General features: G+C 37.1%; 1 protein-coding gene across 1 annotated transcript in view; it reads left to right on the forward strand.

Moving 5' to 3' along the window:
• The first annotated feature begins 214 nt into the window (after positions 1–214).
• LOC5577110 (developmental protein eyes absent) overlaps positions 215–14,163 on the forward strand; it is a 137,127-nt gene continuing 123,178 nt past the window's right edge. Inside the window, exon 1 of the mRNA XM_021845816.1 lies at positions 215–1,243. Coding sequence (XP_021701508.1) covers positions 1,199–1,243 — 45 coding nt within the window. The 5' untranslated portion in view covers positions 215–1,198. The remainder of the gene's footprint in view (positions 1,244–14,163) is intronic.

Here is a 14,163-nt window from a genome sequence, read left to right on the forward strand (position 1 = left end):
GTTTTTCCGCCTCGCGCCGCACTTGAGGTACGACTGCTCACGACTCTACGGGAGGGTTCCCAATACCGGTACGACGTTCCACGCTGGTTTGTTGGAAATCGTATAGGAGTGAACGGTTTGGAGTGAGCGAGAAAACCGGTCGATTTCAAGGCGGGTCGGAACGATGGATTGAGGATGAAAAAAAATCTACGACAACATTTTAGTTGTTGTTTGACTCTCCGAAGAAGAGGACCGTCTTTTGTCTGTTTGAATTTCGGTACACTTTTGTTGCGTTGATCGATACTTCGTCGGTTAAGAGATCGTTTCGTAGATTTTGAACGCGCCACAAAAAAAAAAGGATCAAGCCGTAAGGACGAAACGAACAATCAAGTCGGTATTCAAAGCATATAGGAAGGATATTGCTTTTTTCGCGTGAAATACTCAGTGAATGGGATCGCAGAAGGACACGTGAAGCGAAGTGCAACCGAAAGGGAACAGAAGGAACGATTTCAATTCAGCAAAAAGCGAGAAAAGATTCAAATTTCAAAGCAAGTTTTTGTGCTCGCTGCATTGTAGTGAAGGAAACAAGATCAATAAGGAATTTGTCAAATCGAACAACTTTGTGGGAGTTTCGGAAGGACGAATACATGTGTGGAACCAGAAAAAGGAAACAGGAAAATAGCATCCAAAGCAAGGTAGCGAAAGACGAAGTGTGACAAAACTCACGGATTGTGGTGACAAGCTGTTGGGTCGACAAGCAGCTTAGCGCGCGAAGAAATGCAGTGCAAGGAGCAAGTGTGAAAGTGTTCTAAATCTGCGTATTTACAACAAATGGGCATTATATCCCGCAACATCCGATTACGTTGCAACTCGGTAGAATAACCCGTGATACTCTATATAGGTATAGTGATACCACGACAGCAGTTCAACTGAGACCAAATCCTTGGAAACAGGTCAAAGCAATTGGCGGCACTAATTGAATGCACTTTTACTGATCGCCTGTGCTTTCGTTTCGCTCTGGCTGTGGGAATTGCCCTTTGTGAGGTTTCAGTGCAAGCTTTTGTGTACAGTTAATTGTCGCTAAGTTCTTGTGATTGATGATGGATTGAACCGCCAACAATAATGATGACAAGCTGTCGGGTGAAGGACGGAAGGAATGGAAAACAGTGATTCTTAGTGTTGCACGCTAAAGACAACGATTGGACGATTTGTTGTATTCATGTTGAAGCTGAGTGTGGATAGCTGGGATAATTGCAAGTTGACGGTATGTTGTGATTAAGTATATTTTTTCTGTTTTTCAAGGTGAATGGGATTTCATCTATCCTCTATTACTCTCATCGCACCATAACATGCAATCAAATATTTTCATGATTTAGAATATTGGTTGAATGGACTGTCTAAGATATTACGAAAAGATTTTGGGTCGACCGAGAATCGAACCTAGACACCTTAAGCATGGCATTGCTTTGAAGCCGTGTTTTCCAACCACTCAATTAATGAACGCCCCTATTATCCCTTCGAAGATGATACGGGAAAATAAAGGCCACAGGATTGAAGAATGAATGGGATGCAAATCAACAAAGAGGGGCAAGCAACTTGAAGCGAATTAATGGTACTAAATTTTGCCAAATGAAATTAGCTGAAGTTTAAAGCGGAGACTTTTTTTAGGATTTCTGTCTGTCTGGTGGCCTTTGGGCTCATTCATTTATTTCATAACGCTAAAATTGGCTATTTTGGACACCCACCCACCCCCTTGTAACGATTTTTGTATGAATATTATTCAGTTTTTGTATGGGCCGTAACATCGTTTGGACACCCACCCACCCCCTCCAGCGTTATGAAATTTGTGAATGGGCCCTTTAAGAATTAAGTAATATGCAAATATTCATGCAAAAAGAATATTGATATTTGTTATAGTTTAAAGTTCCTTGAAGATTCGTTTATGAATAATGCACTGTTTCACAATGCTTCTCGTTAGAGACACAAAACAACCCACATGTAATTTTATAATGTAATAAAGACATTTATTTTATCTTTTGAATGTCGCCAAAAGATTTTTTTTAATGTTTGCCCCAATCAAAGATATTCACAATCGAATAGCGATCTATAGCGAGTTTCCATAAAAAGCTTTTTTTCAAAGCTCTAAAATTGGTTAGTGGACGACTTCAATTTAATATTATAATTGAAAACGTTTCAGTCAAAGAACCAGTTTTCTATAGAATCTGTTTTTTTTTTGTTGACACAAGTCGGTCCAGCTCCAAATCGGTCAGTTTGAGGGCTATAGAAGAATTTTTGTTGGCAAAGTTCCTTGAGATCGAACATTTTATAACTTTTCTAAAGCATTCACAAGTTTCTACAAATAAGAAAGTTGACTTTTTCATTTAATTGAAAATATGAACCATGCTTATTATGAATAACACAAAATAAAAAGCTTAAATAACTCAAACAACTTTGTAGAAGACAATCGGAAGTTTCATTCTAAAGCTCTAAATGCATATTCCGCATACTATCAAACGGGATAACTTGCAACTGGGGTGAAACTTGCAATATATCGACATGTAACCGAATTTACGTTTTTTTGTAGCAAAGAATACAATTATTTTGATTCATTACTCCGATCTTAGATATTAAACAGAAGGTTTTTGCGAGTATTTCGGTATTGTTTCTGTTTTGTTTAATTTGCTGGAGGTGAAAATTATATAGCACGTTTGATCGTATGAAATAAGAAATAAGACACAAACGACGAAAACAAGTGATCCGAGGTATTTGCCATCAGTTACAGTATTGGGTAGTGTACCAAAGGACCATATAAAGGTTTTGTTAATTTCACGCTTAAACACTAAAAAAAATAAAACGTCTTTGAGTACCCTTGTGGGGTAACTTGCAACATCAATTTCAATCATAAAATTCTTGCAGTTTGTCAGCAAAAACACATTAAAAAGCAATATTGAATATTTCGTCTCCTTAATGCTACAACTAGATAACTAGAACTTTCGATTTTTAGTGTTCATTTTGTCGAAGCATAAATCTTTATTAAATCTGCCAGATATCCAAAGATCATACGCCTTTGATTCAATATGAACAAGTCAAAGATTATACTATCTGTGATTATCCATCACTTTGTGAAACGGTCAAACTTCCAATGTTGAATAGTTTGAAATTTATATTTTCGAGTTATCTAGTTGTAGCATCAAGGGGACGATTTATTTGTATAATTCAGTTGATATTATTGCACCTCAACCAATTAATTATACGTTCGGTACAAAACATCATAAAATATACATGTACCGCATTATTAATAGAATTATTCATTTTTGTTTTGTTCGTAAAAATGTGATTATTATAAAAAAATGTATCGAAGGTAACATGTAGATTGGGGCTGTTCAAAATTTCAAAATTTCCAATCTCCACTTTTAGTATGGTAATGTAAGTACAAACTTATCATCCCATAGTAAAAACTCATTCTTCAAATCATAATGAAGAAATTTTCTGAAAAGAGCAATTCATATCGACGGATACGAGAAAAAAAATCATGAGTTTTTTTTCCACTATTATATACCTCTATATGGTATTATAGCCCTGCAAACATCTACAAAAATCCCAAATGAAATTAGCTTAAAAGGGAATTATTCCTTCAGTAACATCCTTCATAAGGATTTGAAGTATGAGTTTTCACTATTGGGTAATATGTTTATACTTACATTACAGTACTAAGGTAATTGGAACATTTTTCAACATTTCTTCAGAGTAATTTTCACACAATCCTACATTGCCTTTTGCCATCCTAAAGAGCTGAAAATTTCGTAGAACACGATTTCTATGGTAAAAATGGCAAGGGAGGCTTGAGACTTAACAATTTTTTTCTGCATGGAATATGATGATTGCTATGTAAAAATACCAATAGAGGCCATTTCAAGACATAGAATATCAATATATGATACGTCGCTCTGGTTAAAATATGAATAAACATAGGTTATGTTCCACTCAAAAACTCATTGCGTTTGTAAAGTAAGTTGCACTTACATTCTTGAAAGGCTTTTCACTTGCCGTCAAGACTTGTGATTTGCTAGAATTTTCACGTATAGACACCCAATACAATACTATTTGATTTTTCAGGTCCTTTTTTCTGATTATTGACATGCCTTTACTGTAGTAAGATACTGAGAGATGAAAACAACACAATGTCTTTCATGTTACCCCACATCAGGGGTAGCATGATTAATGTATATTTTTAGGTTCTCCTGATCCTGATTCTTTACGTGGCGATTAGAATATCAGATTAGTTTTGATTCATCTGAATCCTCAAAATTTTCACCTATATAGCTTTGAAGTTGAAAAGTGTTGCAAGTTACCCCGTTTGATGGTAACTCAGCTTCCTGTGCAAAGGCACACTTGTGAAAAACTGAAAAAATTTTTTTTTCCATAAATTGATTCTTTTTTCGTTATTTGATTAGGTATAGCGAAAGAAGCGTATTCGTTAAAATAGCGCAAAACTTTTATTGAAAAGATGGGGAAATGTGTCATTTTCAATACAAGTACTGAATTGCTTAATGTCCGATTTCTATTGTTTCAATTGTAGCTTTTTTATAGCGAAAAATTAAGATTAAACTAAATGATCATCGTAGATATCATCTTTTGAACATGAGGCCTCAAATACGATCGAATTATAACTAACATTTGGGTGGGACAATCAATATTTACCTGGGTATTCTTTCAATTAAACTGATTTGCAGCCTTCATTGGTTTTGAAATCTTTTTCATCACTGAATGACTGTTTAACATATGGTAATATATATTGTACACATGAATTTGGAAAAAGTTAATAAAATAGGTTCCGTATTGAAAAAAGCATGAGGTCAGCAAATGAATTTTCAGCTCACAGAAAACAAAAACAGTAAAACGAGTGTTAAATTCAATAAACTTTATTGTTTTTCACTTGTTAGAACTTTCCGAGGACTTGAAGGAAAAGGGGATTGTTGAAGACTCACCATACAAATTACAAAAAAAAAACAGTACAATTTTAAATTCAGCAGAAAACTTTAAAACAGAAGTCAGGATTGTTGATTTACTACGTCTTCAATCGAAAGCCTTCAAAAATGTGAATAAGGGCACAAGAAGGCTATTTTCAGATGCTTAACATTAAATTTTGCTTGAGCAGTATTTGCGGTATTGAAAACACAATATTATGAGCTACCACGATGTTTTGGTCGAATCTGGTACATTTTGAGGAGTTTCAAAAAGTGTCTGTAATATCACAAAGCATTACAATTACAGTTATAGTTTTGTAGTCACAAACAGCACATGTTATATAGGAAAACGGGTTGATACCTACCTCCTTAACAAGAGGTGGTGGGTTCAATCCCAGGCCTGTCCCTCTCTTAAACAGTGGAATTCCGTTTTTGGCATGCTCCCTTTTGGCATCCCCCGATTTTGGCAACAAAACGGATCCATTTTTGGCAACATGTTTTAATACAATTGAAATCTGTATTTTTTTGTAAATATTATGTTTTTTTTTTTTTAGTTTTAGTCATTTGAACAGCAGGTTAGCTTCATGCCGACTTCATTCCAGATACCCACCTACGTCGATATTTCCCAAAATCCCTTTAACTACTAGGGCTCCCAAACGCATTCATCTACTTTGTGATGGTTATGTGATTGCGACGTTTTGTGAAATTAAAAATATGAAATTTATAATACATATACAAATATCTCAACTATATTTCACTAGATACTATGTGACCAGTCCACTGAAGTGTGGTGCTGCTTAATAAAAATCTCTATTCTTCACATTTTTTATGGAACAGCTCGTTTGAACAAAGCATAAACACTGACACAATAGCAAGAAAAACTCTATAACTCACAGAGAGTTTTAAACATAAATTTTGTCCATAGTCTATGCGGCTCTTATTGCAAATCATTCACAGTATTTTATTTGCGATTCTCTAATGAATATATATTAATATAGGTTCATTGTTTAGAGCTACGTTCTCTATTATGTTGAGATTCTGTATAACTTTCGATTTTTTAGGTGATGAACATACTATACATGTGGTGTTCAGTCTGGAGTATTTCTCGAGCCATATCAAGATTTTTAATCAATAATTCGAGCCGCAACATGATCCTTTCCTTAACTGGATCTAGGAATTTCCTATCTCGATTCTGGACAACCCTTACGGGATTCTTTTTTTTATTTTTCAGATGAATTCTGAGAATTTCTAGCGGATTCTTGAGGTTACTAAGTGAAATCTGGGAACTTAAAACGATCATTTGGAGTTCCTTACGGGATACTGAGAAAGTATAATTGGTTATTCGAGCTGTTGCGTGAAATTAGGCGAATCCTAGCAAACTCCTAAGATTTCAAGGCCATCTTGTTAATTTCTAGCGAAATAATTTGGACTTCTATTGGTGTTTTGAGTTTTGATGGCAAAGTTTCGAGGATTCCGAATAAAATCCCAGTTTACGTAGCCTTAGTAATCCTTATAGACTTTTGAGAATTTCTCAACGATATCCAAAAATTCTCAGTTTTCGATCTCGCAACGCAGTAGGCTTTTCCCATAGCAGCGCAGTAGCACGGTAGACACAACAAGGTAAGCTATTCCCACGTGTAAACAACGATTTTCCATCAAAACATGTGTCGTAATTCCTATCGTCAAGCATGAGGCCTTGAGCATAGTAAAGGAGAGCAGGCCTTGCTTTCTTTTGCACTCGTTCGAGTTTGCGATAGTAATGACGTCACTGCCAAATGTCATTTTTCGGAGTATAGGCCTTTTCAAATGACGTTTCAAATCAGCTCATCCAGAAGCTCTTTGACAGTTCTTCTATGAATATGACAGACCCGTGTTAGCACCGGTTCTCCACCGATGTAAACAAATGCATAGACGGACCTGTCACATGAAAAGGCCTATAATACCTTGCTTCTTTTTACCGTGCGCAGTAGTGTACAACACAGTATCAGCCTACTGCCATTCAACTGATTGTTACTCGTGTAGTAAAAGGCCCAGCAATACGCATTATGAAACAAGTACCCGTGCGATTTGTACTTTCCTATCTATCCGTACCGCTTCCTTAAAACAGGGAAGCGCAAATTGAATGTATGTTGTGTGTATCTCTAGGTATCTGTCACCGAGCAGGAGCACTGCCTCTCGGTGATGAGCAATAAAACAGTAAAGTCAAACAGTATATGAATGTGTTGTTTCTTCGTCGCCCGGAGTCTCGTCGGTTTAACATAAAACACAAGGTAGGGCCGTCGCATCCTGGACGAAACACTTAGCAATATCCTCAAAATTCCTATCGAGCTCCTGAGTAGATATCAATTCCTATCAGAATCCTTAGCGAGATCGGGAGAATCACAGGCGGCATCCTGTGGATTCCTAGCGAAATACTTCAGAGTCCTAACGGGCCCCTGCAGATCCATCACAAGCACCTAAAGGTTAATGTCGGGCTCTTGAGCTTTCATAGCAGAATCCTGCGAATTTGGATGAGGACCTTATTTGGCCTGCGGGCCACAGAATGAGCACCTCTGTTCTATTCAAATATCTTTGTGCATTCCACATCCATATTTCTATGGAAAATCCTATTGAAGTTTTCTCAATTGTCTGTTTTAAAAAATACCATAAAATCTGTGAACAGCATATGGTTTCACATGTTTGTTTAGCCTTTCAACTGCAGTTAAGCATTCGATATGAGACGTCTTACTCTGAACGAAACAACATTTTTGAAAAGTAACTTTAAATTTACCGGATAGTGTCAAATTTGACGCTAGGGCTCAAAAGATATACTGATAATTAAGTTCATAAAATTGAAAGTACATTTATTCGTTCACCATTGAATTTGTATCACCCACGTTTGTATTGTATTTTGGAACTCTTACACAGTTCTGAGGAAGTGTCTCGTTCTTGATTACAGGTCACTTATGCTAATTATGTGACTATTTATGACTCATACATACAAATAGTTTACATAATAAATGCATAGCATAGTCCTTACTTTAAAGAAATGGACCGTTCCGAAGCCTGGCCATCATATGGTTTCATAAGGATGCATGTAACAACATGCTAGTAGATGATATTCTTAAAACCTATTGATGAAAAATAAGTGGGTTCTATTTTTTGCTGGGTAATTTACCTATTTTTCTCTATCTCTGCGTCATTATGAGATCAAACAGTTCTATCTATCGCAAGAATTAAATAAATCGACTTTGAGGGTAGAGTGATTGTACATTGAAGATTATAGAAAGCAAGAACCCAAGTTCCATCTGAATGGTTTTCTGTGCATTATCATTATCCTGATTGATCACGGAGTACCAACTAGGAGGAGTATGTTCCATGTTTTTTATCGAAGAGCAAATGATGATGATTATGTACGCGTCATTATTTTCTTTTGAAAAAGCTATGAACTATTGAAATTAGTTGAACAATGTCAGAAATATTGACAAAAATGATTTCCGTGCGACTCAGGTGATCCCAAACATTTGCCGGATACGCATCATACTTAGGGGTGAACCCAAATTTTCGCACGATTACTTAAATGACGTTTTCATTGATTTTGAAATTGTTTTTAGATTTTTCCGCCAAAATTTCGTGAGCGCTTTTCAAAGAATATAAGATTACAATTCTAATGATATATTGATTTATAGTAATTTACGGAACAAGTTGCAGAATGATGATTTTTACAGCACGAGTCGTCTGTAAAAATCGAGTTCTGCAACGAGTTACGTACAACATTTTTTTGCAATTTCGTAGAAGACGACTTGAGGATATCAAAAATTATATCGGAATGCATTCACCATTATTTTACAATTCCTGAGAAATTGTTGTGTTGTGATTCATTACCCAACTCAAAACAGTTGCGTAATGAGAAAGCGTTGCGTAATGAATCATTACAGTACTAGTTTCAGTTAGGTAATGCCTATTCCCGCACTGTATATTTCAGTGCAGGAAAGTAAGCCGTTTCATGACAGATTAGCGTGATGAAAAACAGCCTATTACGATGAAAAATTGCAAAAAAAAAATTTGTCGATCCAATTCTGAGGAAATTGGCCATGTTTTTAAGTGCTTTTTTTTTTGAAAAATATCACAAATATAAGTAAAAAAATAGTATCTTCGTCTTTCTGGCGTTACGTCCCAACTGGGACAAAGCCTGCTTCTCAGATTAGTGTTCTTATGAGCACTTCCACAGAGAGCTTTCTTTGCCTATTGACCATTTTTGCATGTGTATATCGTGTAGCAGGTACAAAGATACTCTATGCCCTGGGAATCCAGAAAATTTCCTTCACGAAAATATCCTCGACCAGTGGGATTCGAACCCACGACGCTACGGCTATCTGGGCCCAAAAAAATAGTATACAAAATTTATAAACTGTTTTTGAGAAAACTCCTACGAAGTAAGAATGACTCATTGATTTTCGAATGCGCCGTAGAGTGTTTCAAATGGAATCAGAGAGTTGTGGATAACAAACTTTTGTATGTTTTTTAGGGGGTGAACTCAAACTTTTGCACGGGAGTGTATGAGAATTTGGTTTTAACCCTTTTATAAATCGACCATAGCTGAAATCGGGTTTTTAGCTTCTATTCAAATTTCATGTACCTAAGATAATAATTTCCATCAATATAAGTGATGGCCTGATCATTTGTCGTATCGGCAATCATATTTGTTTCTAGAATTTTATTGTGTGTAATATATGACCTAGCACAAATTTCGTACAACAAAGTTTTTCAGATATAATGCGATTTGTGCAAAACTGATAAGAGTTGGTTCTAAAAATGTAACACCATCAACAGATAGCTAGCGAAAAAAACGCCTAAAATTCAAAATCTGCTATCGATACGAGCAAGAATAAAATGTGTGAAAATTAGATTTTTATCTGCACTAGTCTCGAAATGGCACAATGGCAAAGTCGTGCCCATAGTTTCAGGGATACCCTATAATATAAGCCACTAGAACCAGTTCCAGCCACATTCGTAAATTCGGTTTCTTAATTGACCAATCACGTTGATTTCTAATGAGAGCAGCCGAATTAGGAGTGATAAGTGTAGGAAAAATGATGTTTTATTTTATGTTTTGACTGATTTCGGACGATTAAATGTGTTCAACGAAATGTTCCGAGTTAATTTTCTGTGTAAAACGATGTTCAATGCACTATGGCTACAATTGGGTGTTTGATTTTTTTTTCAAAAGTAGTCAAATTTGGTGTCTACATAAAAGCTCGTTTTCTGAGCACAACAGTTTTTCTTTCAGATTTTTCTCATATTTAAAACGCGAGAAATCAATTGAACAAACCGGGTTAAAATAGACAAACGGGTAACATAATGACAGTTTGTTTTTTATTTTACCAACAATTTGAATGGTTTTGGTTTATTGTGCAAAATCTGTTTACAAATTGTAAACTTATCAATCTTGGTCAATCAAATTTTATCGGACCAAGTACAAAAAATTGGGAAAATTGGATTATTCGGTCAAAAGATCACCTTATCTCCATTTCTTTTTTTTTTTAACATGCAACAAATTTACTTAGGAAGATTAAAAAAATCTATAAAAACATGCAGCTAATTATACCATAACAACGAAAACGATCATCGCACTGAGTAACTCGAGAAAATGCAACACATTTCAAGGGATTTGTCAGATTTTTCGGCATGGGATGACCAGTCATTGACCACTGAGACAGAGTATGTGTTCTTAAGAGATTGTTCACAGTTATCAACTGTAAGCCCTCTTTGTCAAAGTTGCAATTTTAGCATTTGTATATCGTATAGTGAACTCGATGATACCCTATATTAAGGGAAATTAAGGAAATTTCCATTGCAAATAGATCGGGCACCGACCGGGAATTGATCCCAGACACCTTTAGCATGGCCTTGCTGTATAGCCACGGATTTTACCGTTAACTAAAGCTAAAGAAGGCCCCGCTCAAATCCATTGCCTGTAAAAACTAAGTCTGTAGACCTAGCAAAAGACTGCTCTGGACTAGGGTAACTCGGTGTTATACGCCCCACCCGGGCAATACGCCCCTCCTCGATATTTAACGAACCAGATTCAATATGAAATTGAAAATGACTGAGAATCCTTACAATTCATGAGACTGTCTTACTATGAAAATTTGACAGTTATAACGCGCAGCAAAACAGAGATAATGCAAAAAGTATCAAAAGTCGAATTTCGATGTAATTTTTCACGCAGTGTTTTTAAGCATTTTTTGAGTCAAATACCACAACATTAAAGCAACCAATTGTAAAACGTTGGCTCTTGAACTAATGAACGAATATCATTAGTTAGAATGACCAAAAAGAGTGGAAATTCACTGAAATATTCGTTTTCCAACAACTTCTCAGCCCTGGGCAATATGCCCCATCACGGACGGATGATATGCCCCACTCTTGATGCCATCTATTCCCGAGCAAGCTCTTTAGCAGTTTTTCATCGTGCATAAGCAGCTGACAGTCCTGGGACATATAACCCCTGTGTTGTGGGGCATACTGTCCATTTGTCATGGAGCGTACTATCCGTTTGTTGTGGGGCATATTATACTGATACTGGGGCATATTGCCCAGGCTCTTTTTGAAGTGCGTGATTCAGATGATTGTAAAAAAGATGTTATTTTCAGATAATTAAATAGATGTTGCGGAAAAGCTTACATTTGTTTAACAACTAGTAAGATAATGGTCCTATTGAAGTGCTTTTTTCATTAGAGATAGTGCTTTTGACCGAGTTATATCCATTTTTGCTTAAGGAGGGGCATATTATACCGAGTTACCCTACAACTCGAATCCCGTCGGCGTACGAACGTGCGTAATTAAATCGACACAGTCATTCAATCATCACCAATCCGTCCAACATTACCCCACTCGGCAAACTCGATTCGATTCGCCCCGTATACCGTATGCTGCTGCTGATGGCCGTGTTGGAGGCTAATACCAATCGTAACCAGGGATGAAATGCACAGTGAATGGTTCGCACAATCTCCAATTACACAGCCAGCCGGGTGAGAGTGTCTCTTTTGAAATGTGACCCGTAAAATTTCACTAGAAACGGTTTCAAATTCGCCCATATTGAAGTGCTACGAGTATCGAACCAAAGCCCAACCAACCGACGACCGTCGGAGACATTCCGGCTCAGTTCCCGGTGAATGGATGAAGGGAAACTACGACTACGGCTATGAGGCGAAGATTGATACGATCTTTTGCAGCGAGTGCGCAGCAATGTCTGGTGCATTCAACAGCAAGCAGCACACAATTATATGGAGATCGATAATGCCTAAATGCGAGGCGATTTGCTTTTAAAATTTGAAAAATATAACGCCACGGTGTGACTGAAAGCGTTATATACGAAAAAAATGACCACGAAGTCTGCTCCCACCACTTGAAAGGATATCTTTTCTTTTGAGTGGTGAGTGCAGAATTGATGGTCATTTTTTACATTAATGACAGTTTCAAACACACCGTGTACAACATCACAGAAAAGAAAGGAAACAGAAACAACTGCTAAAAGGCGGCACATTTTCAGGAATGGCAAACATCCGGCGACAAGCTCTCTGCCATCGGTATTGGGTTATCAGATTTGTCCCGGATCATTGTAATCAGCTGGATTGCGAGAGAAAAAGGACTGCTCCTGAGAAATGCGGATTAGCTGTTTGTCCTATCGCGATGCTGAATCTGCTCTAGAAAATAGCCAGGTACCTGATCGCAGGCCGGTGCACAAATGCGTTGATTCATGAAAATGGATTTCCTGCTAAGAACGATACAAGGTAAACGAAGCAGAAGGATTAAGTCTCTAGCTTGGTACAAGGGGAACAATATTTGTAAATATGTATAGAGATGTTACGGTGGAATAAAAATCCCACGATGCGTTCGAGTTGAACTGAATTAGCATACGAGGCGCCAGGTCAGAGGAGAGTCCTACTCGAACACCGTAACAGTGACATTAACGAGTGGGAAGGACAAGCCAACTTTTGGGCGTAAATTGGACATTTGTAGTCAGCCCATTGAGTGCTACAACAGCTATATTTCAAACAAGCGCGTAGTGTCACCCCGAACGGAGATGGTGGTGGTCGCGATGTAGTTTCTAGTGGGCCAAAGAACTAGGTGGCGAACAGCAAATCATCGGAAACTCCCACGCGCTCCGCGGGATGGTATTTTTACCTCTCAGCTGGATCGGTCAGATATTTATGGCCGTCTATTTGAGTTGTGACGGGGCCAATAAATTTGCCATTAGCTAAATGTGCTCTTTGAAGGGGCCTGGGAGCAAAGTCGATGCCAGGAATGTCTGTTACTGTGATGGATCTATCGAGCAATTTCGACAGACCAGAAACGATAAGAACAGAGAGCGAAAATGTGGGGCGTATGCGACATCTGGTATTATGTTATCTTCGGTGCGACAGTTTGTATTGTCTGGTTTTGCTTGGAAGTTGCTTGATCATGAAATTAAATTTTGCTCTTGTGATGTTAAGTATAATAACGACAAAATATCCGTTAAAAAACTGTTTGAAAAATAGTCGTTTAAACAATACTAACTTTCAATTGTTTGAATGTTTGAATATTTTGTTCTCGAACAAAAAAAAATGCATATGCCATTATGCACCCTCCATTTGATTCCCATGTTTTCTGGGCCAGTGTTGGAAATATTCGCTTCACGAAGCATCTCACGAGTGTCATAGTGCATCGTACACGCCTTCTCCGGAGAACATACCAAAAATAATAGTAAAATGATCGCGAACATTTACTTTCTAGTAGTCGAAGTCTGATATACTATAATATTGACAATTGAATATCCATCAAATCAGCAGTAAACTACCAGTTTGTAGTCAAAAGCCCATGAAAACCATCAATTTCAAAGGGGAAATGATTTTCGCAATTGACTCTGAAAAGCTCCGAACATGTTCACGAATCACTTAAGCTACCGACCTGGAATTGCTAATTATGAACCAAGTTAGGGTCCATAGCTTGGTCCATAAGTAGCAATTCCAGGTGTGTGGTTCAATTTACAAAACTGTTCTAATTTCTGTATTTATGCTCTTCAGACCAAATTTTTCTATAGGTGGTCTATAATATGCGAAGAGTCCATAACCGGCATCAACTCCCTATAAACATTTTCTTGCAACTTCGATATGCATTGTGGCCGGAAGAACATTAACCCCACCAGAATTTTTAGAGGGTATTAGCAAATCAAAAAGTATTGGAAAGCACCAAG

The sequence above is a fragment of the Aedes aegypti genome, chromosome 2 (genome assembly GCF_002204515.2).
Source record: "Aedes aegypti strain LVP_AGWG chromosome 2, AaegL5.0 Primary Assembly, whole genome shotgun sequence".
NCBI lineage: Eukaryota > Metazoa > Arthropoda > Insecta > Diptera > Culicidae > Aedes > Aedes aegypti.